The 27,766-nt window shown below is 42.4% G+C and overlaps 5 protein-coding genes and 1 non-coding gene across 7 annotated transcripts in view; 4 read left to right on the plus strand and 2 right to left on the minus strand.

Annotated features, from left to right (window-relative positions):
* LOC121199622 (pleckstrin homology domain-containing family G member 1) overlaps positions 1–5,427 on the plus strand; it is a 38,764-nt gene extending 33,337 nt beyond the window's left edge. For both annotated transcript variants that reach the window (XM_041064477.1, XM_041064476.1), the window contains exons 16-17: positions 79–1,936; positions 2,247–5,427. In XM_041064477.1, the coding sequence (XP_040920411.1) occupies positions 79–1,936; positions 2,247–3,250 (2,862 nt within the window). In that variant the 3' untranslated portion in view covers positions 3,251–5,427. The remainder of the gene's footprint in view (positions 1–78; positions 1,937–2,246) is intronic.
* A 1,594-nt stretch (positions 5,428–7,021) lies between these two features.
* tcp1 (t-complex 1) lies at positions 7,022–11,644 on the plus strand. The gene is made up of 12 exons (XM_041064687.1): positions 7,022–7,169; positions 7,630–7,715; positions 7,829–7,957; positions 8,364–8,461; positions 8,577–8,687; positions 8,906–9,087; positions 9,468–9,594; positions 9,970–10,145; positions 10,312–10,435; positions 10,624–10,816; positions 10,916–11,079; positions 11,223–11,644. Exons 1-12 carry the CDS (start codon positions 7,097–7,099, stop codon positions 11,434–11,436), a joined length of 1,677 nt encoding a protein of 558 aa, XP_040920621.1. The 5' UTR covers positions 7,022–7,096; the 3' UTR covers positions 11,437–11,644.
* Positions 7,395–7,533, plus strand: LOC121200135. The gene has a single exon (XR_005896503.1). It is a non-coding gene; the product is annotated as a small nucleolar RNA SNORA29 (small nucleolar RNA).
* Positions 11,645–11,688: 44 nt separating the features above from the next.
* acat2 (acetyl-CoA acetyltransferase 2) lies at positions 11,689–15,743 on the minus strand. The gene is made up of 9 exons (XM_041064688.1): positions 15,606–15,743; positions 14,568–14,702; positions 14,220–14,401; positions 13,894–14,011; positions 13,667–13,810; positions 13,435–13,557; positions 13,156–13,310; positions 12,956–13,066; positions 11,689–12,647 (listed from the first exon to the last, which is right to left on the minus strand). Exons 1-9 carry the CDS (start codon positions 15,652–15,654, stop codon positions 12,477–12,479), a joined length of 1,188 nt encoding a protein of 395 aa, XP_040920622.1. The 5' UTR covers positions 15,655–15,743; the 3' UTR covers positions 11,689–12,476.
* Positions 15,744–16,666: 923 nt separating this feature from the next.
* Positions 16,667–22,980, minus strand: LOC121199684 (WT1 associated protein). The gene is made up of 8 exons (XM_041064572.1): positions 22,813–22,980; positions 22,195–22,232; positions 22,012–22,067; positions 21,859–21,917; positions 21,557–21,684; positions 20,583–20,761; positions 18,029–18,183; positions 16,667–17,891 (listed from the first exon to the last, which is right to left on the minus strand). Exons 2-8 carry the CDS (start codon positions 22,222–22,224, stop codon positions 17,239–17,241), a joined length of 1,260 nt encoding a protein of 419 aa, XP_040920506.1. The 5' UTR covers positions 22,225–22,232; positions 22,813–22,980; the 3' UTR covers positions 16,667–17,238.
* Positions 22,981–23,860: 880 nt separating this feature from the next.
* On the plus strand, positions 23,861–26,758 carry sod2 (superoxide dismutase 2, mitochondrial; the record flags this gene model as incomplete). The annotated part of the gene is made up of 5 exons (XM_041064976.1): positions 23,861–23,943; positions 24,589–24,794; positions 24,887–25,003; positions 25,786–25,965; positions 26,109–26,758. Coding segments are annotated over 5 exons (732 nt in total), but the record flags the coding sequence as incomplete, so codon positions are not given.
* Between the last annotated feature and the right edge of the window lie 1,008 nt (positions 26,759–27,766).

A 27,766-nucleotide genomic window follows, 5' to 3' on the forward strand; every position in this document is an offset into this window, starting at 1 on the left:
ATACACCGTCCTATCTTGAGGATTTTAGATTTGCCCAACTACATGTAAAACAACTTATTTCTTCTGTTTTCCATTCAGAGGGCAAGAGAGTCTCTGGTGAGGGAAAGTAGTCACCACCCGCCGCTCCTCAGGACACCTCATGTGACGGAGGAACCTCCAGACTCCCCTATACCCTCCGTAATAGTCACAGAAAGTGACCATTCAGTGAGGAACATCTGGGCAGACCATCGGGCTCGTAGGGCCATGTTCCCTACTCGCCAGAGAACCATGCAGCCTGATGATGAGGATGAGGACATCTACCAGATGTTTGTTCCCACAGAGCCCAGTGGACCAGAACCAGAGGTGCCCTCGGAGAGGTCAGAGGCCACCTCATCGCCCAGGACAGCTCGTCCCTGCAGCTGGCACGTCGAACAGGTGCCTGCAGTGCAGATTGACCCTCCACCCAATGGAAGCAGAGTCCTACGGAGGGCGAGCAGTGCAGGGGAGAAGGGTACAGAGGCTCGACAGAGTCCTGATGATGATCAGTCTGCTCACAGCAACCTGGAAGTTATCCACACTGAATCATCCAGCAATGACATATCTGGATCATCCTCAGCTGAGCAGCTGACAATAGACGATATTGAAAATGTATATGACAACATCAGCTATGAAGACCTAAAGAGCATGGGCCTCATCAGGAGAGACCCAGAGGAAAGCCAGTCACGGAAAGAGACATCCACAGATGGAAAGGGTTCCCAGGACCAAGCGGCAAGGGTACTAAATGATGTTTCAGGGGTCACAGAGCCTATGATAGAACCAGACAGCTCCTCTGAGAGCAACCGGTCCTCCACACAGGAGGGGAAGCAATTTGGGACATGTGAGCTCAAGATAGTGGAGGAGAACATCTACGACACCATCTGCTTCAGGAATCCACCATCAACAGAGCTTAAAGGGCCAAATGATGGCAACAGACTCAATAAACAAGAGAGGGACAGTCTGCTGGCCTCTGAACAAGACCTGACTGAAAGTCTTGGAGGGTTTGTATCTGAGGAGAGCCTCCACTTTGGAGAGGATGAAGGACCAGACGCCTCCCATCCTGTTCCATGTTCCTCTGAGCCAGATTATTCCTCCTCGTCCGCCTCTGAGACGTTCTCCCAGCGTTCACAGAAAGGGGATAAGATGTCAGAGCAGGTTGATGAGATCTGGAACGATCTAGAAAACTACATCAAGAACAATGAAAAGAAAGCAGATCGACTTCCTGCCGCCTTCCCTGTTAGTGCCGTCGAGTCTTCTAAAAAGGCCTCATCAATCAAAAACAGCCCTAAAAAGAGCACCCCTGTAGTTAGCCCCCAAGCGGCCAGTCCTCCATCCAAGAGTCCCCCATCACATCAGCCTAAACCTCCACCCATCACGTCCACACCATCATTCACCATTCCAGTCATCAACCTCCCTGATCATCAGAGTGAAGGCACCACTGAAGAAGAACATGAAAGCCCTGCTCCCACTTCACAACCCCTTCCTGTAACCCCAGAGCCCCTCCCAGGCACAGTAAAGAGCATTCGTAACAGATTGGCCCGCCTCAGCAGTGGCAGCTTCCGCCTAGAGGACGACGACCTGGTGGAGCTTCCTCCACGAAATCCCCCTCAGAGGGAGAATACTCTCAAAGACATTCATAGTTTGTTTCCAGGGGAGCTGGCAGGTCTGGACACCCCCCTGGCCTCCTCCTCTCTCCTCCTTGGTGAGTCTGTGGACTTCCCCCTGGAGCTTATGGATAAAACAAAGAGCAGGGTGTTCCTGATGGCACGGCAGTATAGCCAGAAGATCAAGAAAGCCAACCAGCTGCTGCGCATGAGGAGCATGGACCCTGGAGATTCTTGTAGTCGGGCCAGAGCTGAGAAGAGGCAGAAAGACCTGGCAGCCATCTTGGAGGAGAAGAAACAAGGGGGTGCGGCCATAGGTAACTTAAATCATTTAGCTCTCAAAATGATAGTTTCCAACTATAGTACTGTTGATAGTCACAACTAGGGATGTAAAAATCTACCATAAATTGGGTCACTTGTCGTGATGAACCCACACAAAATGATCACCTAGCTCTGCAGTGCCTCTCAGCTCTGTGGAGCTTTGTAGCCCACAAATGTCTTGTTTGTAGCTGCAGCATTGTTTCTGTTGCCCCCAAATAGTGAACAAAATCTGAAATTTCATGTTTAAGACTGAAGAAACAAACATACCATACTCACCTTCTCTTTCATTCTGTGTTCCCTCTTCAGGTGCAAGAATAGCAGAGTACTCCCAGCTCTATGACCAGGTAATGTTTAAGGATCCTCCTAGTCCTGCTGGTCAGACCACCACTACCCCACACCACACCCATCCAGGGCTGCCGTCCTCTCCATCCATGCCTGAGACCTCCCTGGAGGAGGACTGGCTTCACTCCACATACAGCAACGGAGAGCTAGCCAGCTTTGTCACCGAGGTGGGGGATGCTCGAGCATCTTCCACTCCACAGCGCAGACTCACCTCCGCCTGCTCCATCCCTTCTCTCAAGACTTTGCCTCCCTCTCCAACCACCCCACCTTCCCAGAGGTGGAGTTCATGCATGTCGGCGCCAAGCGAAAAAGAGGAGCACGTGTACAGTTCCATTAAGAGACATCCGTCCTTTAACGCACCATCTTTGCCCTCCTCAACGTCTTCTCCATCCAGTCACTGTCAGTCAGTCAGCTCTCTTGGAAGCCAGCAGCAGGAGAAGAACAACCAGTCTGGACTCAAATGTACCAGACCCACTGTGGACCGATCCACAGATAGACTCCGTGGTCCTAGTCTGGGCCGGGTTGGCCGCCAGAGTAGCCTCCCAGAGCGGTCTACCCTGGGACAGTCAGACCTCACCTTGCACGATGGTCAACAGGTGGTGGTCCTGAATCGGGCATCTGCACTGAGCATACTCACCGCCACTCAGAACTACCTGGCCAACTTCAAGGACAATGGGGAAGATGACGATGACTACGTAGAGATCCGCTCAGAGGACGAGAGCGAACAGGAGCACGACCAGTTGGCGCAGAAAAATGGCTGCTCAGCAGTTCCCTCCAATCAGAATCGAGGTCTTGTCCAGTCCCAGAGTCTGCCGTGTACCCCGGTGCGCTCCTGTGACCCGCTGAGGTCTCTAGACCGTGAGCATTTGGAGAAATACCTGTGGAGCGAGCCGCAGCAGAACCAACCCAAAATCGTCCAGTCTTTGAGGGAGAAGTTTCAGTGTCTGAGCTCCAGTAGCTTTGCCTGAAGCTTGGCGACAACAAAAAGCCAAATATATATTAACATACAGCATATACAAACAAAGGGGGCACTGCTGCTTTGCACTGAATGCCCTACATCATACAACATCATATTCCACAAACAAAACAGATATTACACGTTATTAAACGTAACATGGCTCAAGATAGATCAGAAGCAATTTCTTTGATTTCATCCATGTTTGTAACAACTTCTGTGAATACTTATACTTTCTGTTACAGGGCTTCAAAGTAAAACACATCATAGGTTACTTGAAATGCCACATCAAAGCATGCATTTGAGCTGCCTTAGCACTTCCAGGTTCAAAAAGCCTTCATATGTATGTTTCAAAGCGTAGTGTTCTGGTGGGCAAAAGTTAGCAAGAAGTGGTCAAAGCGGTCAATTGTTTGTAAAGGTGTTGAGTATGACTGAATGGACTTTAATTAAATGAATTCAAGCTCTTTCAGCCTTGTAGCGATAACTGGAGTCATATATATTGACTCTGCAGGAGGATTTGTGCCAATAAACTGAACAGATACAATAGTTCAGGATCATCTGTTTCCAATTGTGAGAACCTGAGTCTTTTCTGTGCCCAACATCTCAAAGTACAAGCATCCAAAATCAGTTGATCTTTGGCAGATGTTGACTCCCCATGTCAATAGTACCTCTTTAATCATGAGGTCTTTCTTTTAATTCACTCTTAAGGTTATTTCAACTGCATTTTAGCACTAGTTAAACCTGTACAGGAGAGGTGAACCGCAGTGGTGGCTAGTGTTTTTAACTGTGCTTACACTAGTCCGACAGTTCTGAACAAGCAGCTTTACAAATTTGCAGTTCAAATTTGCACTTGTCACATTTGCTACTCAGGCTAGTTTGTAACTTTTAACAGCTTTTTAGCAATAATTATAAAAGAAATGATGCAACTGTAAAGAAAACATGTTGGCTATTACAGGATCCAATAGGTTAAGTATAACTAGACTTAGACCAGTAAGTCTATTTGAACTTTTCATTTCACTCCACCTGCCGCCTTTGTCATCAATAGGGTATCGTGCTTTAAAATCAAGAGAAGATGCTGATATTTTAGATAATCTATAAGAAATTGTAGGACTTCATATTTATTTTGAATCTGTGAGCAAATCAGAGATGTTTTTACATTGAATTGTCTGGGGGCATCCATTATGTAGAGTGAAATGTGCATCTCAACAAGTGGTTGATGGTTTTTGTTTTTTTGTTTTAAAATCATGCTAAGTTTAATATTCATCTTCAAGAGGGACCACGAAGGAGAACATTAAGGAGAGTTAGTTAAAAAAAAAACTACAGTACTGTATTTGGTGTTTTTTTTTTTTTTTTTTTTGTTAATTCAAATGGATAGTCAACTTTTTGTTTACTTTGTTTACATTATGGGACACTCCCAGCTGTCACACTACTGATATTGCATCCACTCACAGAAAGAAAGTCTCAGTGAGATAGTTGTCAGTCACTTCAGTAAGGTTCATACAACACGATTGTTTTCTCTCGCCTTGAAGCATACCCAGTATATTTACCACACACTTATTGAAACTGTTAAATTTCTTTAAAAAGATCAGTAAATGTGTCCTATTTATTTGAAAGCATCCCTATGTTATTGTCCATTATCACTATTACTTTAAGCCACAGATAGATTGTAAATGAAATTAAAACATATTTATTAAAAGACGGTTTTATTCTCATTTAAGGGCACTCACTAAATTTGAATCAGATACTGTGAATATTTTCAGAACTGATCTTTTATTTTCTATCACGCACTGCTTAATTAATTATTAAGTTCCAAATCACTAAATCATGTGAAAAGTTGAAAAGCACAATATCATGGCCTACTGCTCATATCAGAAAATACGCATCAAACACAAGTTAAGAATATGAAGTATATTTTGTTTTTATGTTGTTTTTTTTGTACATTTTTATCCTCTGTTTCACTGGTGGGGATTGTCAGTCTTCATTGACTCTTTTTTGTTGCACTTTTCTGTCTTTTTTACATTTTATTTGTAAACACTTTGTAAAGATGTACATTTTAGGAAACTTATTCTTGTATGCCATAGGTATGCTTTGTAATGCTTTAATGTTTAAGTTAAATGTACTGTATTTTTTTAACTGCCTAGTTGTCATTGCTCAACAAAACAATGTATCAGAGGTAATAAACTCAGATTAAACTTACCCTTGTGTTTTTGTGTTTATCATTGAATAAAAATGGCATTACATTGAGTATAGCACAGAGTAGCAGTGGATGACCATTCGTCAGAATGAATTATTTACTGCTTACACTATCAAAAAGTCCAATACAAGGATAGCAGTCTGAAAACATGAGCCAATAAAACAAAGTTAGATTAAATTTGCACAGAAATGTGACTCGGAGATGTTCGGCGTGCACAGGCCACTGCTAGCCCCCCCAAGCCTCGCTCTGTCGGGTTTTGTTTTTATACACGTGCTCATCAGGTGGCCATCACTGCTAGCAGTAAAATGTGATGCGGCTAGCAAACAAACTCCACTAAATAATGCTAACAACACAACACAGTAAACACACAACTTTGAAAACTACACACACAATACTTACAGACTATATGTTCCCTGGCTGACACATGTACAACCACATTAACCAACTTTAGGAGCTCAAGACTCAACGGAACGGAGCGGAGCGGCAAAGATGCAAATTTGAATATTAACCGAAAGAACGCTCACTCTGTCGCGTTTCCAAAAACTAAGAAAAGTACAGAACACTCACTGTGATACAATTTCCATGAACCAAAAGAAAATACATATTTTGCAAAACTTATGAACTTTAAATATTATTTTTAACCTTTAAAGGCAGCACACGTACACCAAGTCCCCAAATTTGTAAGCAAAAATATGTTGCCTGAGCATCCACTACCAATACTGGATTAATACATCTACATCACCACCTGGCTACCTTTGTGGCTCGCTAGCATGTAAGAAGCTACGGGAGCCGCTAGATATCTGTTCTTTTCGCTAGCGTAGCAAATTTAGCTTAGGTTAGCTACCAGCCTAGCTCTGGTTAGTGAGTAGTGACTTAGCGACAATGCCTGTTCACGTTAAAGCTTCAGCTAACGTGAATATATTAGGCGCGGTCGTTTTGAAAAGTAATTCCAATTCCATTTTAACTATGGTCAGTGTTTAGCTAACGTTAGCTGACGGGATGATATACAATGCCAACTAGCCACAGCAGGTTTAGGTAGTTTAAAACAACAGCGCTAAAACAGCTAACACTATAAATACATAAATGAACATAAAATGAACTAACCTGACCGAACTTACTTTCAACTTAGTGGAAAACGGTGTACTCAGTACTCATGCAATTCTTGTGAAAAGAAATAAAAAACAATATCAAGACAAGAATGTAAGAAAGGGGAAAAGGCCAAATAAATAAATCATATGCACATAATATATTTTCACTTTTAAAGTGCGTGTAGCTCTGTGCGCTGTGTACCGTCATAAAAATTGGCATCGTCACAGTAAAATCAGCAGCAGATGGCGCGCTGGAGGCCCACCATAGAAAACAAGCCATCGACAGAACCAAGAAGAAGAACAAAAGGGCGGCGCGGTGAGCTTGTGGGAGGCTGGGAAATGTAGTTTATGGAAACAAAGTGACAAAACGTTCTTTTCTAAGTTTATGAGGGAACTGGTTGACGTGAAAATTATTTGCAGATTTAAAATTGAGCTCTGTTACACAATTATAGGTGTTCTTAGTTCATAGGTCGGGTTTTTTTAAAATAAACTTTCTTCTCGAACTTTCTGGTTAATACCGGTTTACCCATATTGCATTGCGCGGCTTCCTTTCTTCTCGGTTGTGTGGTGGTCCAAAATGTCGCTATTGGAGGGTCCGTTAAACGTGCTCGGCCAGAGAACGACTGGCGAGTCTGTTCGCACTCAAAATGGTGAGTTATCGTGCTGCTTTGTTTGGTGTTTCAGATGAAGCTAACGTCTTCTCTGCGCGTTTCTAACGCTCGCCAGGAAAACTGATTCATTTAGTGCATGCAACACACGTGTGGCTAATGCTAACGCTAAAGCAGATTAACGTTGAATTGACTCAGTTTCTGTTGAGATTCTACAAAGCGCGTTCAGTGATCCCCTCACGCCAGCAATATTTATAACCTTTTGGTATTCCCATTTTAGTACCTTTCATTCACACCTCCATGAATGGACGGCTATGCTAATGGGATAGAAAAGACACTGTCATGGTCTGAAGGTGTGGCAAGCGGACTGTGCACCCCACTGAATAAAATGACAGAACACTGCAATGCAAGACGTGTTGTTTTCAGTTATACTAGACTTTAAAGCATGTACCAGCTGGTTTTATATAAACAGCAAGTAACCGCTGCCTTCCTTTCTTCACAGTCATGGCCGCAGCATCCATCGCCAACATAGTCAAGAGCTCCCTCGGACCCGTTGGCCTCGACAAGATGTTGGTGGACGACATTGGGGTTAGTTTAACATTTAGCATCCATCTGCTTCTTGTCTAGCGATTTGTTCACGTGACAATAAGCATTAAAGCCTTAGGTGAACATCGGTTGTGTCTGATGGACGTTTTTGACAGGACGTGACCATCACCAACGATGGAGCGACCATCCTGAAGCTGCTGGAGGTGGAGCACCCAGCTGCTAAGGTCCTGTGTGAACTGGCTGACCTGCAGGACAAGGAGGTCGGAGATGGGACCACGTCTGTGGTGAGTGAGGCCAACAGGTGCTCTGACCTTTTAGAAACAAATGACCACTTCATACCCTAACAGGGAGAATTAGCATGCTTTGTAAATTGTGCATGTTATATCTTGCTGTACACAGAGTGCTTGCTTGGTACTGGCTGTACACAGAGTTCTTGGTTGCAGAAAGTGAACTGTCATGTCCTGTTTTAGTACCATGCATCTGCCTCTTATTACGGATGTGTGGCTATGCTAACAGGAGAGAGGAACTGTCCTTCAGTGTCTGAAGGGGTTGTGCAGCCTCATTTCTGCCACCCCTAATGAAACGATGGTACAGTGTGTAGTCCATTGCGTAGACTTTTATTGTTGAGGTAGGAAAACTGGTTACACTGTAATACTTTTTTATTAAGTGTGCTATGTGATGTTGTTTCAGGTAATTCTTGCTGCAGAGTTGCTAAAGAGTGCTGATGAGCTTGTGAAGCAGAAGATTCACCCCACGTCGGTCATCAGTGGATATCGTCTGGCTTGCAAGTAAGATGCTTACCTTAACCTTAGCCTCAGAACTCTTACAGTCTAATGCTGATTTCACTGTATGTTGGTTCTGTTCAGGTTTTTTGACAAGCAAACTTGTTCGTTCATCTTCCAGGGAGGCAGTGCGCTACATTAATGAGAATCTCACTATTGGAACAGATGACCTGGGCAGAGAGTGCCTAATCAATGCAGCCAAGACCTCCATGTCCTCCAAAATCATTGGAGTGTATCCTTCCTTCTCTATGAAACTGTGAAAAAATGTTTTAATACTCATACTTTAAAGTTGGGTCATTTGCTAACTTCACAGATGGATATGTGCGGTTAAGTTCGCAGACAGTGAGCATAGTTTCTAATTGACAGGATTTACGTTTTTTGCATGTGAGTAAAGAAGCTCTTCTCTGCTGTCCTTATCTACCATATCTACCTTGACTGCTGAGCCTTCAGTGACGCAGACTTCTTTGCTAACATGGTGGTGGATGCTGCCATGGCTGTGAAGTTTGTGGATAGCAAGGGGGTGGCCAAATATCCCATCAACTCTGTCAACGTGCTGAAGGCCCATGGCCGCAGCCAGAAAGAGAGCTTCTTGGTTAATGGATATGCACTGAACTGCACAGTTGGCTCACAAGGTGCGTTTGTTTCAAAGCCTGAAATTCACACATTGTAAATTGTGAAAATTTACACAGCCATATTTTGTAATGCTGCATACACAAATGCAGCCACTAAACTCCCATTTAAATTTGCTGCTATGTCTTTCCTGGTGGTATATGCAGTGATACGCGTGGGAGACAGAATGCTGGCTTTGAAAGGAATGTAGTTGCAGCAGATTGTAAACTGTTGCATCTCTTTTCTGGCCAGACAGTTGAATATTAGCCTGAAATGAGGCCACATTTGTTTCACCACCTTTGTGATTCTTGTCTTCATCCTATTGATGTGTGTATTAAAATACATTATAATTGCTCTTCAGTTATTTTCTATATTGAACATGCTGTTATCTGTTTGTCCAAAGGCATGGTGAAGCGTGTTGTTAACGCCAAGATTGCTTGCCTGGACTTCAGCCTGCAGAAGACCAAAATGAAGATGGGAGTCCAAGTCATTATCAACGACCCAGAGAAGCTTGACCTGATCAGACAAAGGTTAATAATGGAGTATTTTTTACCCTCTTTGAAAACCATCCCATTTAAATTTGCTGTGATGCTAACTCCATAGTTTACACAGTGATACGCGTGGGAGAAAACATAAGCAGCCACAAGTCAAGGCAGCAGCTTCTCTCTAAGCTGCTGGACCACTGTTGTGGACTGGACAATGTTTTTGTAACACCTTTTTATGTATATAGGGTGATTTAATCAGTTTTCATTTTTTTTATTTAAATATGTATTTTTAAGACCGTTTGTTTTGCAGACTTGTGAAACTGGACGTGAACAAATGCCACAAAGATGAAAACTGTATATGCTGTAGTGCCTGATGTGTATATTAGTGATGAGACTGAAAATAATGTTTTGTTGCTTCAGGGAATCTGATATCACCAAGGAGAGGATCCAAAAGATTTTGGCAGCAGGCGCCAACGTTATCCTGACCACTGGTGGCATTGATGACATGTGTCTAAAGTACTTTGTTGATGTAGGAGCCATGGCCGTGAGGAGGGTTCTTAAGAGGGACCTCAAACGCATCGCTAAGGCAACAGGAGGTAAGAAGAGAGCATGCTGTAGTTTTGTAGTTTGTGGTGAAAGGCTTTTAAATGACTGGTCTCTACATTTCTGCATGTCTTTTTACCATCTTAACCATGCCCTGATATTCAGTGGACTCATTATCAGAAGTTATTGACATTAGCTGTTTTGTTTTTTTTTCCTCAGCCACCATTTGCCCATCTCTGACCAATCTGGAAGGAGAAGAGACATTTGAGGCCACTATGCTCGGCCAGGCTGAGGAGATTGTGCAGGAACGCGTCTGTGATGACGAGCTCATCCTTGTCAAGAAGTAAGAATTGCAACTATTTATTTATATAGGTTATTACACTCTTGCTAGATATGAAAACCTTATAGTTTAAAGGGTTTTTGAAGGGATAAGTCCCTAATATGTGTTATCTACATTTAAATTTTGTTTGGTCGCACATTCACGTGTTAACTGTGCTGGTTCTGTTTTCCCCCAACTTTAAATCCTCTCAGTACGAAAGCACGCACATCAGCCTCCATCATTTTGCGTGGGGCCAACGACTTCATGTGTGACGAGATGGAACGTTCCCTGCACGATGCCCTCTGTGTCGTCAAGAGGGTGCTGGAGTCAAAGTCTGTAGTACCAGGAGGTGGAGCTGTGGAGGCAGCTCTGTCTATCTACCTGGAGAACTATGCTACCAGCATGGTGAGTTACATGCTGTGATAAACGTGTTTTCTTTGTCTGGTTTGGGTACCTGGTAAATCTTCCAAACTTAAACTTTATTCATCACTTTTGTTTCTTCAGGGTTCCAGAGAGCAGTTGGCCATCGCTGAGTTTGCTCGGTCTCTCCTCGTCATCCCCAAGACACTGGCTGTGAACGCAGCGCAGGACTCCACTGATCTGGTGGCCAAGCTCCGCGCCTTCCACAATGAGGCTCAAGTCAATCCTGAACGCAAGAATCTCAAGTGGTGAGTTTTTTGGTTTTTTTTGGCCTTACTACAGCAGTAATGATACTCTGCGTGTTTATTTCTCCTTAATTTGTTGATTTAGTCAAGGTGGTGAAGCTATAAAACGGAGGCAAATATTTGACCACTTCTTGTTTGTGTTTTAGGATTGGTCTGGACTTGGTCAACGGCAAGCCTAGAGACAACCGTCAGGCTGGCGTGTACGAGCCCACCATGGTGAAGACAAAGAGCCTCAAGTTTGCCACTGAGGCTGCCATCACCATCCTCCGCATCGACGACCTCATCAAACTATTCCCAGAGCAGAAGGAGGGCGGGCAATCGTACAGGGATGCCGTGGAATCGGGATCTCTGGAGGGTTAAAAGGTTGTGATCCCGATAAGTTCAACGTCTGTATTTATACATATGGAGCTCTTCATGGCTGTTGCTCTAGTGTAGGCCGTGCACTTTGCCTGTTTACTGTCCCACTCCCTTGGGGTCTTTCTTCCAGAGGAACTGTAAGTGATTTTTTGTTTTTGGACACTTAATAAAGCTCCAATGGTTGTAAATGACCGTTGATTTGTTAATTCAATTTGGCTAGTTGTGGTTATTGTGAAAGCTCTGATATAAATTTTAAAAAGGTTTTGACTCCATGCTTTCAGTTATTTATTGATGTCAAACAGCTAGGTTACAGGAAACAATGTCACAAACATCTGACTTTGTACAGGAAGCACTAGGTTAGAGAAGGCTAGCATACTTAACCTTATGGCACTTAGCTTTGTTTCAAGGCTGCTGTCTGCTCAATTGATCAGAGAAAGAAGGTCGAGTTCCACATGGTAAGCTATTGGAATGTTAATCAGTATCAGGTTTTTAGAGCAAGCAAGATCTATCGACTGAATATAACTACTACAATTCAATAAATTACACCACAATTTAAAAACTTTTCTTTACAGAGAAAACAGCATATCCATACTTGGATCTAAAGCTTTGCCTGTACAGGTTTAGTGTGTGACTTTATCAGTTGTATGGTTAACTGAAAGCAGCTGGTTTTTTAAAGGAAAACTTCCATTCTTAACTACTGACTGCAGTATGGTGCAGATCTGGGAGCAACACCAAGTTGTAGGAACAATTTTAAGATACTATTTGTTTGTTAAGCTGGACTTATGATAGAAGTCCTAACATTAAGCCAGATGCTTAACAGCTAGATCCTGAGAAAGTTCACAGTGAGAATGGCAAGCTGTTGAATATCAAACAATTACAACATACAGTCATACCACTTTTACCTCAAGTACAGTGACTGGAAGAACCCAAGTAAACCGGTACCATTTTATATCATATCCTGCAGTGTAAACAATGAGTTTCAATATCCCTTATCTGTTTAAAAGAACTGAGTGCAAGTGATAAAGCAGCATTAGATAATGATCTCACACCCTCTCCACGCACATGGCAATGCCCATTCCTCCTCCAATGCAGAGAGATGCCACTCCCTTATGTCCTCCAGTCCTCTGCAGTGCGTGCAGCAGGGTCACCAGCACTCTGCAGCCAGACATACCAATGGGATGGCCCAGAGAAATAGCACCGCCACTCACATTCACCTGAGGATTGGACAAAAGGGATCATGTACTGTCGCTGTATAACGTGGATTAAGGTCTAGAAAGGTGTTTTTACAAGAGGAAAAAATAGAACATGTAAATCTGCTAAATGAGTCCTGGCATTAATATACATCTCAAACATTTTTTAAAGTGCGGTTGTTCCTCAGTTTGATTTTTTTGCCTGTTAATGGACACATGGACTAGAGTAAAGTTTAAAAAAAAACATCACAACATCCTAGGTATATAGTCTCTATCACTAATCATCTCGACTTCAAATTTTAAAACTCAAACTGATACTATTAAGGAATTACCTTGTCTACATTCAGGCCAAGCTCTTTGACCACAGCAATTGACTGGGCAGCAAATGCTTCATTGATTTCAAATAAGTCCACCTGGTCCAGCTGCCAGCCCGCTTTCTCAACCTATCAGAGAACGAGAAAATAAATGAATATTAACAACAGATAAGCAGTTTCTTACACCGTGTTACATTTAATTGCTGTTGACTTCTCACCGCTTTCCTGATGGCTGGTATTGGTCCGGTTCCCATGATAGAAGGGTCAAGACCAGCTTGAGCCCACGATACGATTCTGGCCATTGGTTTAATGCCACGCCTTGCAGCCTCCGACTGGCTCATTAAGACAGTCGCTGCCGCTCCATCATTTATACCTATAGAAACAAATATAAAAGCAGCTTTTCATCCTAATAAAGTTAATTATTTAATATTCAATAATTCATTCCACTGGCAGACATTTCGAGCTATGTCATGGTTCATAAAGACCAACTCTTGAACCTGAGGCATTTCCAGCTGTGACAGTGCCACTGCTGTCCTTAATGAAGCAGGGTCTGAGTTTGGACATGCTGTCCATGTTGCTGCCGTGGCGAGGAAACTCATCAACCTTCACCTCCACTGGCCCTGAAGGGGAGAGAAAAATATTACAGTGCATACACACAGAGGAGAGATGAAACAATTTCTCTGAAATACAAGGATAACTTAGAATATTAATCATAGGAACACTTCTTGCCTTTTCTGGATGGCACCATGACAGGGACAATCTCCTGATCAAAATGTCCTGCTTTCTGCGCAGCCTCTGTTCTGTTCTGGGACTGGACAGCAAACCGGTCCTGCTCCTCTCGACTGACACCCCACTGCTTCGCCACATTCTCCGCTGATAAAATACATAAAGGTTACCACAATGTCACCATTCAACATAAACCACTGGCTGCCGTGCGGATAAATCAAGATCCAGACCTGTGATGCCCATGTGGTAGCCGTGAAAGGCATCTGTCAGGCCGTCAGCCACCATCGAGTCCTGCAGGGAGCCATCGCCCATCTTGATTCCTGCTCTCATCTGCACTGTGTGAGGAGCCTGAGTTGTCAAAGGAAGCAAACAGTCAAGACCTCTTGCCACCAAGGACATCTTAAATCATTGAAAATGATCACTGGTTGCACCAGAATGGCTGTAGTTAACCTTGGACACATTTCTATAAGTACCTTTAAGATATCTATCTCTATGAAGATACTCCATCTTTCGCTATTTCATAACACACCCTGACAGCTTTTCTCTTGTAACCTACCCTGCTCATGCTCTCCATGCCCCCTGCCACCACTACAGTGGACTCTCCAGACTGGATGGACTGAGCTGCCAGACACACAGCCTTCAGCCCAGAGCCACACACCATCTGGCAGCTCCACGCTGGAACAGGATAGGGGATACCTGCCCCAACACTGGCCTGTCGTGCCGGGTTCTGCCCATGACCTGAATGATATACAAAGCAGATGAACACCAATGTGAGAAAGTCAGTTTGACTGAGGAGTGAGTAAAGAATATTACCAAAGAGAGGTCCAGTTCAGCTGCTGATTGCCTAACACAGCTGTCAACATGACGCATGAATATGGGACCACACATGAGCAGACTTATCTACCTGCTGTTAGGACATGTCCCATGATAACCTCAGAGACCTCTTCTGGTTTCACCCCAGCCCGCTTCAGAGTGTCCTTGATCACCACTGAACACAGGTCATGCACAGGCACCGTGGACAGAGAACCGTTCAAGGACCCTGTGTAAAAATAGGAAAAAGATACTGTTTCAGGAACCCACTGCTAATACATTTTATCATTTCAAAATAAGAGGATCATCAGCCATTTGTCCTAATACCACATAGCAAAAATCATAAATTCCAATTTGTTGTAATGTAATACACACACACTGTAAACTGCAAATTAGCAATGTGCTTTAATGTATCACATCGTAGACAAAAAAAAAACCCTCTACTGGTCCAGTCCCATGGTCACTACACATCAGGCTGTCAGAAAGTCATATAATTTGAACATCTGTGAATCCTCCACATCTAACCTGCAAGTTGCATACCACAGATCTTTTGCAGTATTGCTTGCACCTGGCACATATTATTTATATTGTTAACACTTGCACAATATTTTTGTACATTCCATTCTCTTTTTCTTGAACACAGTATAGTTCTTTACACTTTTATTGATTTACTGGTCCTTTTTATATTTTTGTCCATTAATCACCATAAAATCGAAACTAATTCCTTTCAGGTGAGAGCCCATTTGACCTGTTCCTGATTCTGACGCTGGGCCAGCCAATGGTAGCAGGCTCGCCCGCCGTGGCACTATGACCAGTCAGCCAATCGCTGGCCACAGAATTCTCGGTACACATGCGCGAACCAATCAGAGCTCTGCAACACTCGGCGTATTTAATTGAATGACATGAACCACTTTAATTAATTGGGGAAAAAACAACAATTTCAGCAGTAAAGACAGTTTATATGATACAATGAAGTAGAAGGAAACGCAACAGTTACAGAATTAATTAATATCCAGTGCAGCTAATTTGACAACGAGCTACAGTGCAGTGCTGCAACAGTAAAGTAGCAATGTTAACGCAAAAAACTGCTTTTAATGAACGTGTACGGTGCTTAAGGAGTATCTGACTTTACCAATTGGTGTCCGTGCAGCAGAGACGATGACAACAGGCTCGGTGTTCATGTTGATAGACGGCTGGTCGGAGTTTGAGTCCTTGTTTCAAAGTGCTGCTACTGTCCGTCCACACGCCACTGTGCTCTGTTGACACTGCCTGCCCGTCAGCTCTGCACTGGATGCGACCTGAGCAGCTGTAACTGGTGCCGAAATGTACCACAGTGCCACCGTGTGCTGTGGAGGAAGTGCTCCATTCATAAAATGTCACTTTGCATTGAACAGCAGAAGTTAAACTGTATATTTTAACTCAGAGAGGCTGATACGTGCAGACGTACTATTTTAATTTTTTTATTAGATTTTTTTTTTCAAGTTTGAATTAAATTTCGAATTAGCCTGATGTGCAAGGGTTTGGGGGAGGGGGTGGGGATAGGAGGGTAGGGGTTAAGGACAAGTGGGTGAGGGAAAATAAAAGTAAGGTAGAGGGGCAATAGGGTAATGTAGGAAAGGTGGGGAGAAGGAGGGGGTGAGGGTGAGGCAGAGGTAGAGTTGTGTCTGTTAAGATTCTCTGTCATGTAGGTCATGGTATTTCTAACTGCTACATGAACTGGACTTGCTTTAGGTTCTTCTCTCCTCTGAAAGGCTCCTTCAGTTCTGACTGACTGATGGAGAGTCCTGTCACCAGTTCACTGGTTGTCCCTTCTTGGACCACTTCTGATAGGTACTGATAACTGCATACCAAAAACACCCCACAATACCTGTTGCTTTGTAGATGCTTTGACCCTTGTCTCTCAGCTATGCCCATTTTTGCCGCTTCCAACACGTCAACTTTAAGAACTGACTGTTCACTTGCTGCATTGTAAGTGACAGCAGGATAAAAAAAACAACAACTTAATTTTATCTTTTCATTATTTTCTGATCAAGGTAAAAGTTGAATACTTTAATTAAATTTTCTTTAAAAAAACTCAACCGTTTTTCAGACTGATAAGCCCTTTTACATGTGTTCTTCAGCTAAGCTGGTTATGTGTTTAAGTTATTAGCTTTCATACTAATGTACTGACTACTAATAATGGGTTTCACTCTATAGTATTAAAAATCTTTATTGGTATTTGGTCAGTACATGAAAAGGACTGAAGTCAGAATATGAACATCGCATATAAACTACTCACAATTCAACAGAATCTTTTGAACAGATTTTTTTTTGCCAATGAAAAATTAAAACTGTATTAAAAAAAAAAAAAAAACACAGGCCAACATCTAAAAATGACCTTGAATATTGCGAAGCTACTGTAATTCAGTGATTTTACTGACTTTTGACGATGAGTTACAACACCATATGCCTGATTTCAGTGTCAAGCGCTCAAACAAGAACAGCATAGACGTGCTCAAATAAACAGCAGAATGAAACATACTAGTTTTAAATCATACATCCACGCATTTCAAATCTAACATTAACCCTTTCCTGTTATATCCCCGTTTAGCGACACAAATGTGACAGAGGCATCACGATAGGCAAAGGGGAGAAGGTTGAAAACAAAACGTCTTTGACAGCAGTGCTGTGTTACAGACTATGCATTTGTTGCCTTGTTTGTATATTGTGTAAAAAACAAAAAACAAAAGAAAAAAAAAGGAAATGACAGTACATGTCAAGGTACATTACAAAACCGCACTGTCGCTCGTGCTGGAGTCCAGGCCGTTCTGAGCGTGCCGTGACCCTGCAGTCCTGGTGCCCTTGGTCACGAGGGCAGCCTTGTCCTCGTGGGGGTCGGTGGTGGAGTCTGTGTCATTCGAGTGCTGAGTCAATGATGTCTCGCTGCCTGTCGGAGAGTCCACGCTCTCGTACCCTGCACTCAGCTGGCTCCCGAAACCCACAGGTCCTCCAACTCTCCCAGCAGCAGTCTGACTCCCTGATGCCTCCTCTGAGTGGTTGGACAGTTTGGTCTCAGCTTCACCGGGGCTGGAGACCATGGGGGACATGGGAAAGTCTTCCTCGGTGCTGCTGACCTCCCGGTACAGGCTGGGTGTAGTGGTCTCACTCCTCTGGGATGAGTTGCCATTGCTTGGTCCATTGGAGACCCTCCCATAGTCTTTGCCCATTGGTTCAGAGGGTGCGCTGGCCTGCTCGGGCTGGGTGGACGGTTCAGCGGATGAGCTGGAAGCAGTGGGTGAAGTCCTGCTGGGTCCAGCCAAAGCCCCCTGAGTATGAGACAGCTGCTGTCGGGTCTCTTTTAACTGTTGCTGCAAGACGAGGATGGTGCTCTGCATCCCCTCTACCTCCTCGTCCAGCTGGATGATAAAGTCATTGAGCTCTGGGGGGATGAAATTCAGTAACACACAGCAGAAAGTCAAAACTCAAATCAAACAGCTGCACGTTCAAAGTCTCACATACACTTTGTAAAATAAAAATGGCCAAGCTGTGAGGTGTGGATGCAGCCCATGTTCTCACCGTCCTGACTGCTCTTGAGCTCCTCGCTGTACTTCTTCTGCAGGGCCAACTCAGCCTCCAGCTGGGCGATGCGTCCCTGGGAAAGCTGCCTGCCCAGCTCCTGGTTCTCCTGAATCAGCATTCGACACTTGGCCATCAGTTTCTTCCCCGTTTGGCTGTAAAGGAAACAAGTCTCACATCACACAGTGAACCAAGAGACAAACAATAGGCAAAGAGATGCCACTGATCTGTTCCAAAGGTCTGACCCACTTCCCAGTTGGATCAACAGAAACTCTTCACCCAGGCCATTTCTAAATGGCTTGAGTCACAACACACTTTTCATCATGTCTATTACACTACAATGCAATATAAAATTACCACCAAACCACTGACAAAAATCTGTTTGTACAAATAAAAGTAAATTATTTTCTTGTTAAAGTCCAAGCTGATTTTTTTCTCTGACTAAATTAAAAGTTGGATTATAAATTCATACTCATAATTTAAGCTCCTCATCGTGGCTAAAAACCTAAGCAAGCAGCCCAGACCAAAATTTCTATTGAACTAAAGCACCCATTGTTACACCATAACTTATTCACCTTATGAGTTGCATACTGAAGAAAATTGACTTACTTTAAAAATAACAGTATTCTATTCTATTGCTACCAAATTTTTAAATTGAAATGAACTCACTACATCACTGAGTGTAAAGAACAAGCAGAGTAAAAAAATGTAACAGAGCAGAGTAACATTAGAATAACACACTACAACGAACCTGCAACCTGCAAATGTCAACCCTTAACTATGTGCACCGAAAATGGAAATGTGCACTGCAGAACCAGGTGCTGGTTTTGTGTTGTCATCACTTTAAATACATGAGAGCAAGTGTTTCAACAGCAAAATCAACTTGTTTAGGGAACTGCTTTCTCAACTTTACAACAGGTCAAGGAATCCTCAAACAGTCCAGCACACCTGTTAATTTTACATTAGCAATTACTGTGATTATGCTTTTAAGGAGCTCTAATCAAGATGCTGAATTAGAACACAAATGAGATATATATTTCAAACCATAGTTAACTGGCATCTATTCAGCAGCTGTACCATCTGAATGTAGAGATCATTCAACTGGTGTTTTTTTTTTTCAAACTAGCTCAAACTGACCAAAATACATATATGTGTATATTACTCTAAAAAACTGCAATTATAGACTGTATATTTTAGTCTGCAGCATGTGCTCCTTGTATTCTACAATAATAGTAAAACAAATGATCTGAGATGCTGGAGAAAATTGTTTTTTAAACTATCAACAGACTTTAAATATACTGCCAGCTCAAATCTCACTGTCTCAAGTATGAGAGAACTGAGTTTAAATTCCTTTTTAAAAACAGGAAAACAGAACAGACTCCACAGTGTGCTCTTATTGTGAATCTATGCCACACTGGTGAGAAGAAGTCTAACTTGCTTTAAGTGTAAATAGCTGAGGGAGAGATTATGAGGTCAATCACAAAAATACACAGAAATACAATAAATACATCCCCATCAACTCATAACATGACTTGTTAAAGACATTCGCATTCACAACTTGAAACAAGACTCAGTTCACCTACAGCAGTGTGTTTCAATATGTATCCAAAGAATTAAGCACAGCTTAATTCATGACCTAAGTGCAAATTTAATGAGTGTAAACATTTAAAAGCCAATCATGCTTCTAGGTTGACACACACACACACACTGCAGTAAGTGTTGCTTCAGAGAAACAAGAGAAAGAAATGAAATGCCAATAAAAAGAAATAAGTCACAAAATAAAACATGTAAATACACTCTACCGTGAGTGGGCCCATGTTCAAGGACACAGGCGACTGGACTCTCACGCCTCAACCATAGTCCCTTGTGGACCGAGGATCTGGCTCCACCACAGTCTTAACATCATTTCTAGTGGCTCTTCCCTCCCAAAGTCTTACTTTAAATCCTAGAACTTTCCTCATGTTATTGCAATGTGTCTAGACTGTCCAAAAAGTCTTTACGTTTCTCAGGCAGACTAGCAGGTATGTGTGTGGTGTAATCCACAGTTAAATGTCTTTATAAACCGTATGGGAATTGTCTTTAAAATGTTCAATTGCTGTTTTAGGCTAGGGATGCTCCCTGCCTGACTCAACCTCCACCATAACCCCCCTATTTAATATGTGAACTGTCTGGTTTGAGCTGAGGGGGTGGGGAGGGCATATCCGTGTCGGGAAGTGAATGACCACCTCTTCAGGAACAGTCCGGACTCCTTCAGGCCCTTGGACGGTGAGGGGGATACGAGGGGAGAGAGCTGAAACACAAGTGTCACCTGATCATACTGTCTTTTCACGTTAGGTTATGTGATATGTAGCTGGCACAGTGCAAGAGTACAAAAACAGTTTTGTTTTGCAGTGACTGGCTTTCTGTAAAGTCTGAGTCTTGTGGTGAGTACAGCATGTGTCAGCCTTCCCCTCCACCATTGTTCCTGCATGCCTGCAGTGAGAGTGAGGGTGGGGGGCGTGAGGAAGTCTTGACTTTTTTTTTTTGAGGGGGGAGTTATTTTGATTGTCTTTACCTATCAGGTGTAAATTTCCAGGCACTCAGTTCATTTTGGGCCTGCTCCAGTTTGTCTTTAGTCTGTTCCAATTCAGCCTTCATTTTGAGGAAAAACAAGCTGATGGCTGGGTCCACCATGGATGACCGCAGTTGGGCTGCACTCGGCTGCTGGACTTGCTTGAGGTACTGGATCTGGGTCTGCAGGATAAAACAAACAGGTGTTAGTGACTGGTGTAAGAAAAATTTCCCCAGAAATAAGATCAACTAAAATATTCTGATTTAAAAACTCAGGTATATCTTGAAGGTTATCAGGTTATCATAACTATAACAAGAACTCTTGAATTAAATCGATGCCATTTAAATTCTGCAATGACAGCTATTTATTAGATATGAGTTGCTTTCCTGGTCACACCCAGCAAAGAATTTCCATTCAAGGAAGCCCTGACAGGTTCAAAACAACAACAAACAAAAACTCACCTGTCAAAGTCACAGTTACGAAGACCTCAGTTATTCACAGAATTGATTTGAATATATAAGAGGTAAAAAAGTGCAACCAGTGTGCCTCAAAATACAACTACAAGATCAGCGTTCAGGCAATGCAGTTGAAGATGGTCTCCTACCAAGGTTTAAACCTTTCCAACCTCTATCTGGCAGCATTTGTTGAGCTCACCTTAACTGTCCTATAAGAATGGCATGTGTAGCCATAAAGCCACAAGGGGATCCACTGAGCTGTCAATCTGATAAAAGCAAAGGATGCCCTCCTCGGCACGAGAATGAATATAAAGTACAATACAGTGAGTGTAGGAATAATGTCAATTAATAGGTTAGATTAGAATAACTGATTAATAATAATGAAAGTTATGGTTGGATGCAGCCCTAGAGCATCAGTAACTACAGAGAAAACATAAATTCAGTTGGTGGTGTTGGGTACACCAACAGAATGGCTTAACATTTATTTTAAAACATTAAGAAAGTTCAGGAATAGATACATACTGTGCACTCTTGCATTTCCTGCTCCTTGGTGGCAAGTCGCATAACCAAGATGTTCTCCCTGCGTGCAGACTCCTGCTGCTGCTGTTTGAGCTTTTCCTCCGACTCCTTCAGCCCTGTTACATCATTGGCTAAGACAGTGAAGAGAGACAGAAAAGCAAACGTATCAAAAGAAAATCCCCTCTAATAAATACCAACAGTATAGTATGCAAATTGCAGTGATTATTTGCATCAAAGACGCTAGCAAACAGAAATTAAGGTCATGTTGTATTAGATTACATGTATGTAACAGTAGATGTACTTACAGCATAGCTCTGCATATTTAGCCTCCAGGACCTGGACATATGTTTCATGCTGTTTCCATCTAAGAGGATCAGAAGATGTGTAAACATTAACTGTTCAACAGAACAAGTTTTCCCACAACACAGTTAATCTGAAATTGCAGCGCTGTTATCTACCTCGTACACAGCTCCTCTCTGGTCAGGGTCTTCATGTCAGATTCACTGAGGCGAACCTGTATGAAAAGAAAACCAAGGACTGGTTAGCTAATGAAGCTCAGTCCTGAACTAAGCTCTTATTTAGACACGGAGGGGCTCATGACACATGACAAATAAAATGCTTAGACAAGAAAAGAAACTCACCTTCTTGGGTAGAGGCTCCTCGTTGGTCATTGTGAACTCTAGAAATAAACATGAAAGAAAACCATCATTAATCACAGCTTGGTGTCGCGTGTTAAAGCGCCTGCATCTCCTTTAGCTCCAACGCGTTGGCTGTTTGTTCACACGCAGTGAAATATGACCTGCATGGCAACTTTGCTCAATTACTACAAATGCTGTGGATTCCGACAAACAAATGGAGATATATGTATGTGACCACCAAGTTAACTACCAGGCCGACCAGATAAAACTTAACATTACCAGTTAGTAAGAGCTGTCGAGCCTAATTTGTTAGCTGGTGTGGCAGGCAGCGGCGATGGATAGCACGGAACAGAAAATAAGCTAACCAAGGTTAACTCTCGGCAGCTAACAACATTTAGCATCCGCTGGTCAAATACACAAAGGCTATGGAAGTAAGGCGTTCAGCAAAAATATTTTCTTTATGTTCAGCCTGGCAGCATGCAATTCTTGGCTCTGTTTTCGGCTCCTTGTTATCACAAAATGGCGGTGAAGGAAATGACTCCCTCCCTTGCGCTCCTTTTCCTGAAACTAGCGGGCTCTTGGCTGAAGATATCAGGCCTTCAACCGTCAAAAAACACTTACCAGACCCGTTTCTTTCGATGTTTCTGGAACCCCTTGGCTTTAGCGATTCTTCTAAAGACGCAAAATCACAACAACGTTAAGAAATTCGCTGTGAATTTACATGTAGTTGACTCGCTCCGGCGTAGTCACCATCATTTTCCTCACCGTAAGCAGGACAGAATGGCTCTGGCCGCGCTGCCGTTGCTGCAGAGCACGACCGCAGAGAAGGGAGAATAAACAGAGCTCTCACTCCACAGCAATTTCCGGATCCTAAAATGTGGCTGAGACATACAAGAGATATCGGGGAACAATACTGAGCAACTATATCATTCACTTATTTGTCCATTATTTTAAGTCTGTTGTTCTGGTGAGTTGCTAGGGTTATTTATGCAGTGTTTATGATTGGAAAATTTGTGAACCCGCGAGAAAAACGCCCACAACTGAAAAGTGAAAATGTTATAACGAACATTGAGGCCTCGTTCGTTTAAGTCTTGAGTGATTCTTGTGCCTTAACATAGACGATCTCTGGGATTGCCTCCGATGTGGTAGGTGTTCACGTGATTCTTTACTGTTAGTTTTGATAATTATCCTAAATTGTGCAGCCTACTTGTACACATTTATTTACAATTGTTATGACTTAATTAAATTTTATTACATTCTCTTAATGATACCCCAACTCCATGTGCTTTAACACGGAAATAGCTGTAATTTAAACTAATAGACTTAAACATATATCTCTATGGCACAATATGCAAAAAAGACTCTGGAGCTCTCAAATTATCTAATGCACTTTTGGTAAGGCCACAGAAAACCAACCAGAAGGGTGTGTTGAAAAATGTTACAGAAGGAGGGGGGGTGAAATGCATAATCTGATATTTTTAAATATATTTCATTAGATTTTGAAGTTTTCATCAGAAAGTTGGTTATATATTTTCTATTGATATTTCTTAGAGGACTACTGGCTTCAGCTGTCGCTCCTGAGGTGTGTCTAATTCCTGCACACCCTTGTCATCACCCCCACTTAACGATGATGGTACGGTCGACTGCACCGTCAAGTTGAAATCACTCATTTCAAGGGCAGTTAGCAGTGTGTCCATTCTGTGTTGTGAGAACTATCATGAACATGCTTTGCAGGGTTGGTCAAATACGCAGGTAAAATTGACATCAATTTACCAACTAGTGGCACTACTCTGTTCAAAGTGCACAATGAATGAGGACAGCTGACACCTGCTAGCGATTGTTCATGAACTTGAGACAGTTGTTTATTCAGAGCTAACAGTTAGCTAGCCAAGATGCTAACTTAGTTTAGCAGCTCAGCTAGGTTAGCCTGTGGCGCGCAAAATAAAAGGTTTTTGTTTAATTAAAGCATGGTCATGTATTCATGAGCTTCTGTGTGGGTTGTGGGTTGTGAGCTGAGTGTCGTAATGTTTGGGCACAGTTGTTCATACATAGCTGACTCGGTGCACTAGCTAACATCTAACCAACAAACGTCACTGCACGCTAATCCTGAAACAACACCAGACATTTAGGTCACTTCCAGACAGTTGCTCAAACTCAATAACCTATTGTAACTTAAGCTGACAGACTCCCTGTTTCAGGCTTTCCTGGGTGACCATAGTGTCATTTTAATGACACAGACATCTCTGGTAGCTAAGTTATTTTTGGAAGCCAAAAGTTAGGAATTAGTTCTGATTAGACACACATGTATGGCAACTCCTCCTGCATGTGGGCTATTTCAAACCTGACTAAAACTTATGTGTTAATGGTATGGTTGCAATTTTTCCCCCTTTTTTTCAGGTGTGCAGCCAGCCTCAGCCAAACTATAAATCAGGTAGCTGCAGCGAGGCAGAAGCACACGCTTCCTGACCTGACCTACGACTATGGTGCCCTGGAGCCCCACATCAGTGCAGAGATAATGCAGCTGCACCACAGCAAGCACCATGCTACATATGTTAACAACCTGAACATTACAGAGGAGAAATATCAGGAGGCACTGGCAAAGGGTACAAATGCAAAGTAGGATGAATAAATCCATTGCTACTGTTAGATCTGATGTCTTCTTATTCACCTGGGCATTATATATCTTCTGTTTTAGGAGATGTAACAGCACAGGTTGCCCTCCAGCCTGCTCTGAAGTTTAATGGAGGAGGCCACATTAACCACACTATCTTCTGGACAAACCTCTCTCCAAATGGTGGAGGCGAGCCGCAGGGTAAGATAGAAGCATTATCAAAACATGAACAGCTTGTCCTTTTAAAAATTTTCCAGCACTGGTTTGTTGTGCAGGTAACTTAAAGTTGCATTAAGCAGTTTTTTCCTGTAGTAACATTGAACCTAAATAACTTCAGTCACTGGCTTGTTAAGCACACAGTAAACTGCATTTCAGATTGATTTTGTGAGAATTTTCATGCAAAACCCTAATTAAAAGAGAATTTGATACCGGACTGAAATTCACCACATGGCCTTAAACAGGACTCTAGTGTATGTCACAGCAACCTGATACCAGTACTGGTGGTATATCAGCATTGTGTTACACAAAGGTTGTTTTACTTACTCGTTCTGCCCCCTAGTGGTCAAAATACTGTATAGAACAGGGGTGTCCAAACTGTTCCACAAAGGGCCGTGTGGCTGCACGTTTTTGTTTCAACCAATCAAGAGCACACAGTTTGACCAGCTGTCTGAAGACTTAGATTAGTTGATTAAATAAGTCTGGTGTGGTGCTGCTTGGTTGGAACAAAAACCTGCAGCCACATGGCCCTTTGTGAAACAGTTTGGACATCTCTGGTATTGAATTATCTGCCTAACCTAAAAATAAAGTTTTCTCATAAAAAAAAAAAATAGGAGGGATGATTTGCAGTCAGTGAAGGCTGGCAGGGCAGCGCTCTTCCATATAATATAGAAGACATAAGCAACTTGAATATGTAAATTAAGCTTATTTAAGTTTTTACTGTCAAGTGTAGCCCTGATTGTATTTGTCTGGTTCACATCTTGTAGGGGAGCTAATGGAAGCCATCAAGCGTGATTTCGGCTCCCTCCAGAAAATGAAGGAGAAGATGTCTGCTGTTACTGTGGCAGTGCAGGGCTCAGGCTGGGGCTGGCTGGGCTACGACAAGGAGAGTGGAAGACTTCGCATTGCTGCTTGCGCTAACCAGGATCCTCTGCAGGGGACAACAGGTCAGTGGAAAACAACTATGTACTACAGATGAAAATTGAGTTTCTCTCTATATGCATTCATATTTTCCCCTCTCACTGTCTCTAGTTAAATGCCATAAATGAAATAGAGTTATCTAAGAACTTGATTCTTTTCTGACCCTCAGGTCTTATCCCTCTCCTTGGTATTGATGTATGGGAGCATGCCTACTACCTTCAGTACAAAAATGTGCGCCCAGACTATGTTAAGGCTATCTGGAATGTAATCAACTGGGAGAATGTGGCTGAGCGTCTTCAGACCGCCAAAAAGTAGAATCAAACCCTCCAACATCCAGATCAACCCCTCTCATTCTGACTTGGGACCTGGATCAAATAGTAGTTGCAAATAATTCTTAGTTTTAAATTGTATGGAGTTTCAGTGGTGTTTCTTGAATTCAGACTTCCAGAAGGTCAGTTGCATTACAGTTGATTAAACTGACTTTGAAGTACTTTCTATATTGGTGCACATTATGTTGTCTTTATGGGAAACGTACTCAAATTGAAACAAAAAAAATTATTTGCAAGTGCTTTTTTAATCTCAGGTCTCCTCTCAACCACCAGGCTATTTTCAATGCGCACAAAAATAGCCACCTTTCACATCAAGGCCGGCTTTTGTTAATCACCCCTAAATAATGGATGCCATACTAGTTGTCAGATAACCAAAGTGCATATTCACTGATCTGTGTCATTGTCAGAATAAGTTCCTCTAAAATTAGACAATGTGGTTGCAGTTGATGTTTTTGATGTATTATAATAAAACTATAGGATTTCAGTTGTACAAGCTTGATTTTTCACTTTCTATATGCAATAGCCATTCAAAGACCTTAAGATGCTTTTCTAAAGCTATTTTTTTAAAAATAGGAATTGTATTTGTAGAAGTAACCAGGACAATGGTTAAAGTGTTCTGTTCAGGGGACAATATAGGTCACAGTTATTAAGTGATTTAACAAATCAAGGAATGTCGTAAAAAAAAAAAAAAAAAAAAAAACATTTTTTCAGGCATTTTAAAGTTAACCGCCATCAGCATTCTTTACCAAATTTGGTGAGGTATGTAAGTTAATTAGAATTTATGAAACAAGTCCACTTCAAAGAGTTTTTCCTCATTATAATTCTCAGCTTTCATCTCCTATGGCACTACGTGATCGCTATCAACACATTTTTGGACGTTTTTAAAGAGATTTTTATTTTCTAATCCACGGCCAAGTTGGCTTTGGTCCAATCAAAAGCTTTAAATCTCAGCAGAAAAACAGTGCTTGGTGAGAAACCCCAGCCTTGCTCATAAAGTCAGCTCTAGTTAACAAGATGTGCAAACACTTGTGTTTGGAGAGCATTAAATACTATCTAAGGCATATACAGTTTGTTCAGCACAGTATAGTGCGCAGATGGCTTAAACCTCATGAACTTTCTGAGCTGAAAAACAAGACTTGAAATAAGTAGACTCTTCTGTGCGATCTTCTGTCCTCTGCTTTTTTTATAGTCTCACCAAAAGAGGGCAGTGTTTTCCAAGGTTTACTTCTGGAGAGGCTCCCTGTGTTGAGTTGTATGTTTACATTTTTCTTTGCAATAAAGTACTATCAAGTGCATTTAAATAACGAATGGGAGTTATGTAGTAATGGCACGGGCTCAGACAAGGACAACTCAGTGGATTTAAAAGGGTTTACGCAGTACACTGTGTGATGTTTGAGTTTATGTTCAGTAAAAGAGGTTACCTTCAAAATAATATCAAGGACAAGTGTTCTGTATTTACACAAATGGCTTCCAGTTGGCCCATCTCATGTCATGCAAG

Source organism: Toxotes jaculatrix, chromosome 19, assembly GCF_017976425.1.
Source record: "Toxotes jaculatrix isolate fToxJac2 chromosome 19, fToxJac2.pri, whole genome shotgun sequence".
Lineage (NCBI taxonomy): Eukaryota > Metazoa > Chordata > Actinopteri > Toxotidae > Toxotes > Toxotes jaculatrix.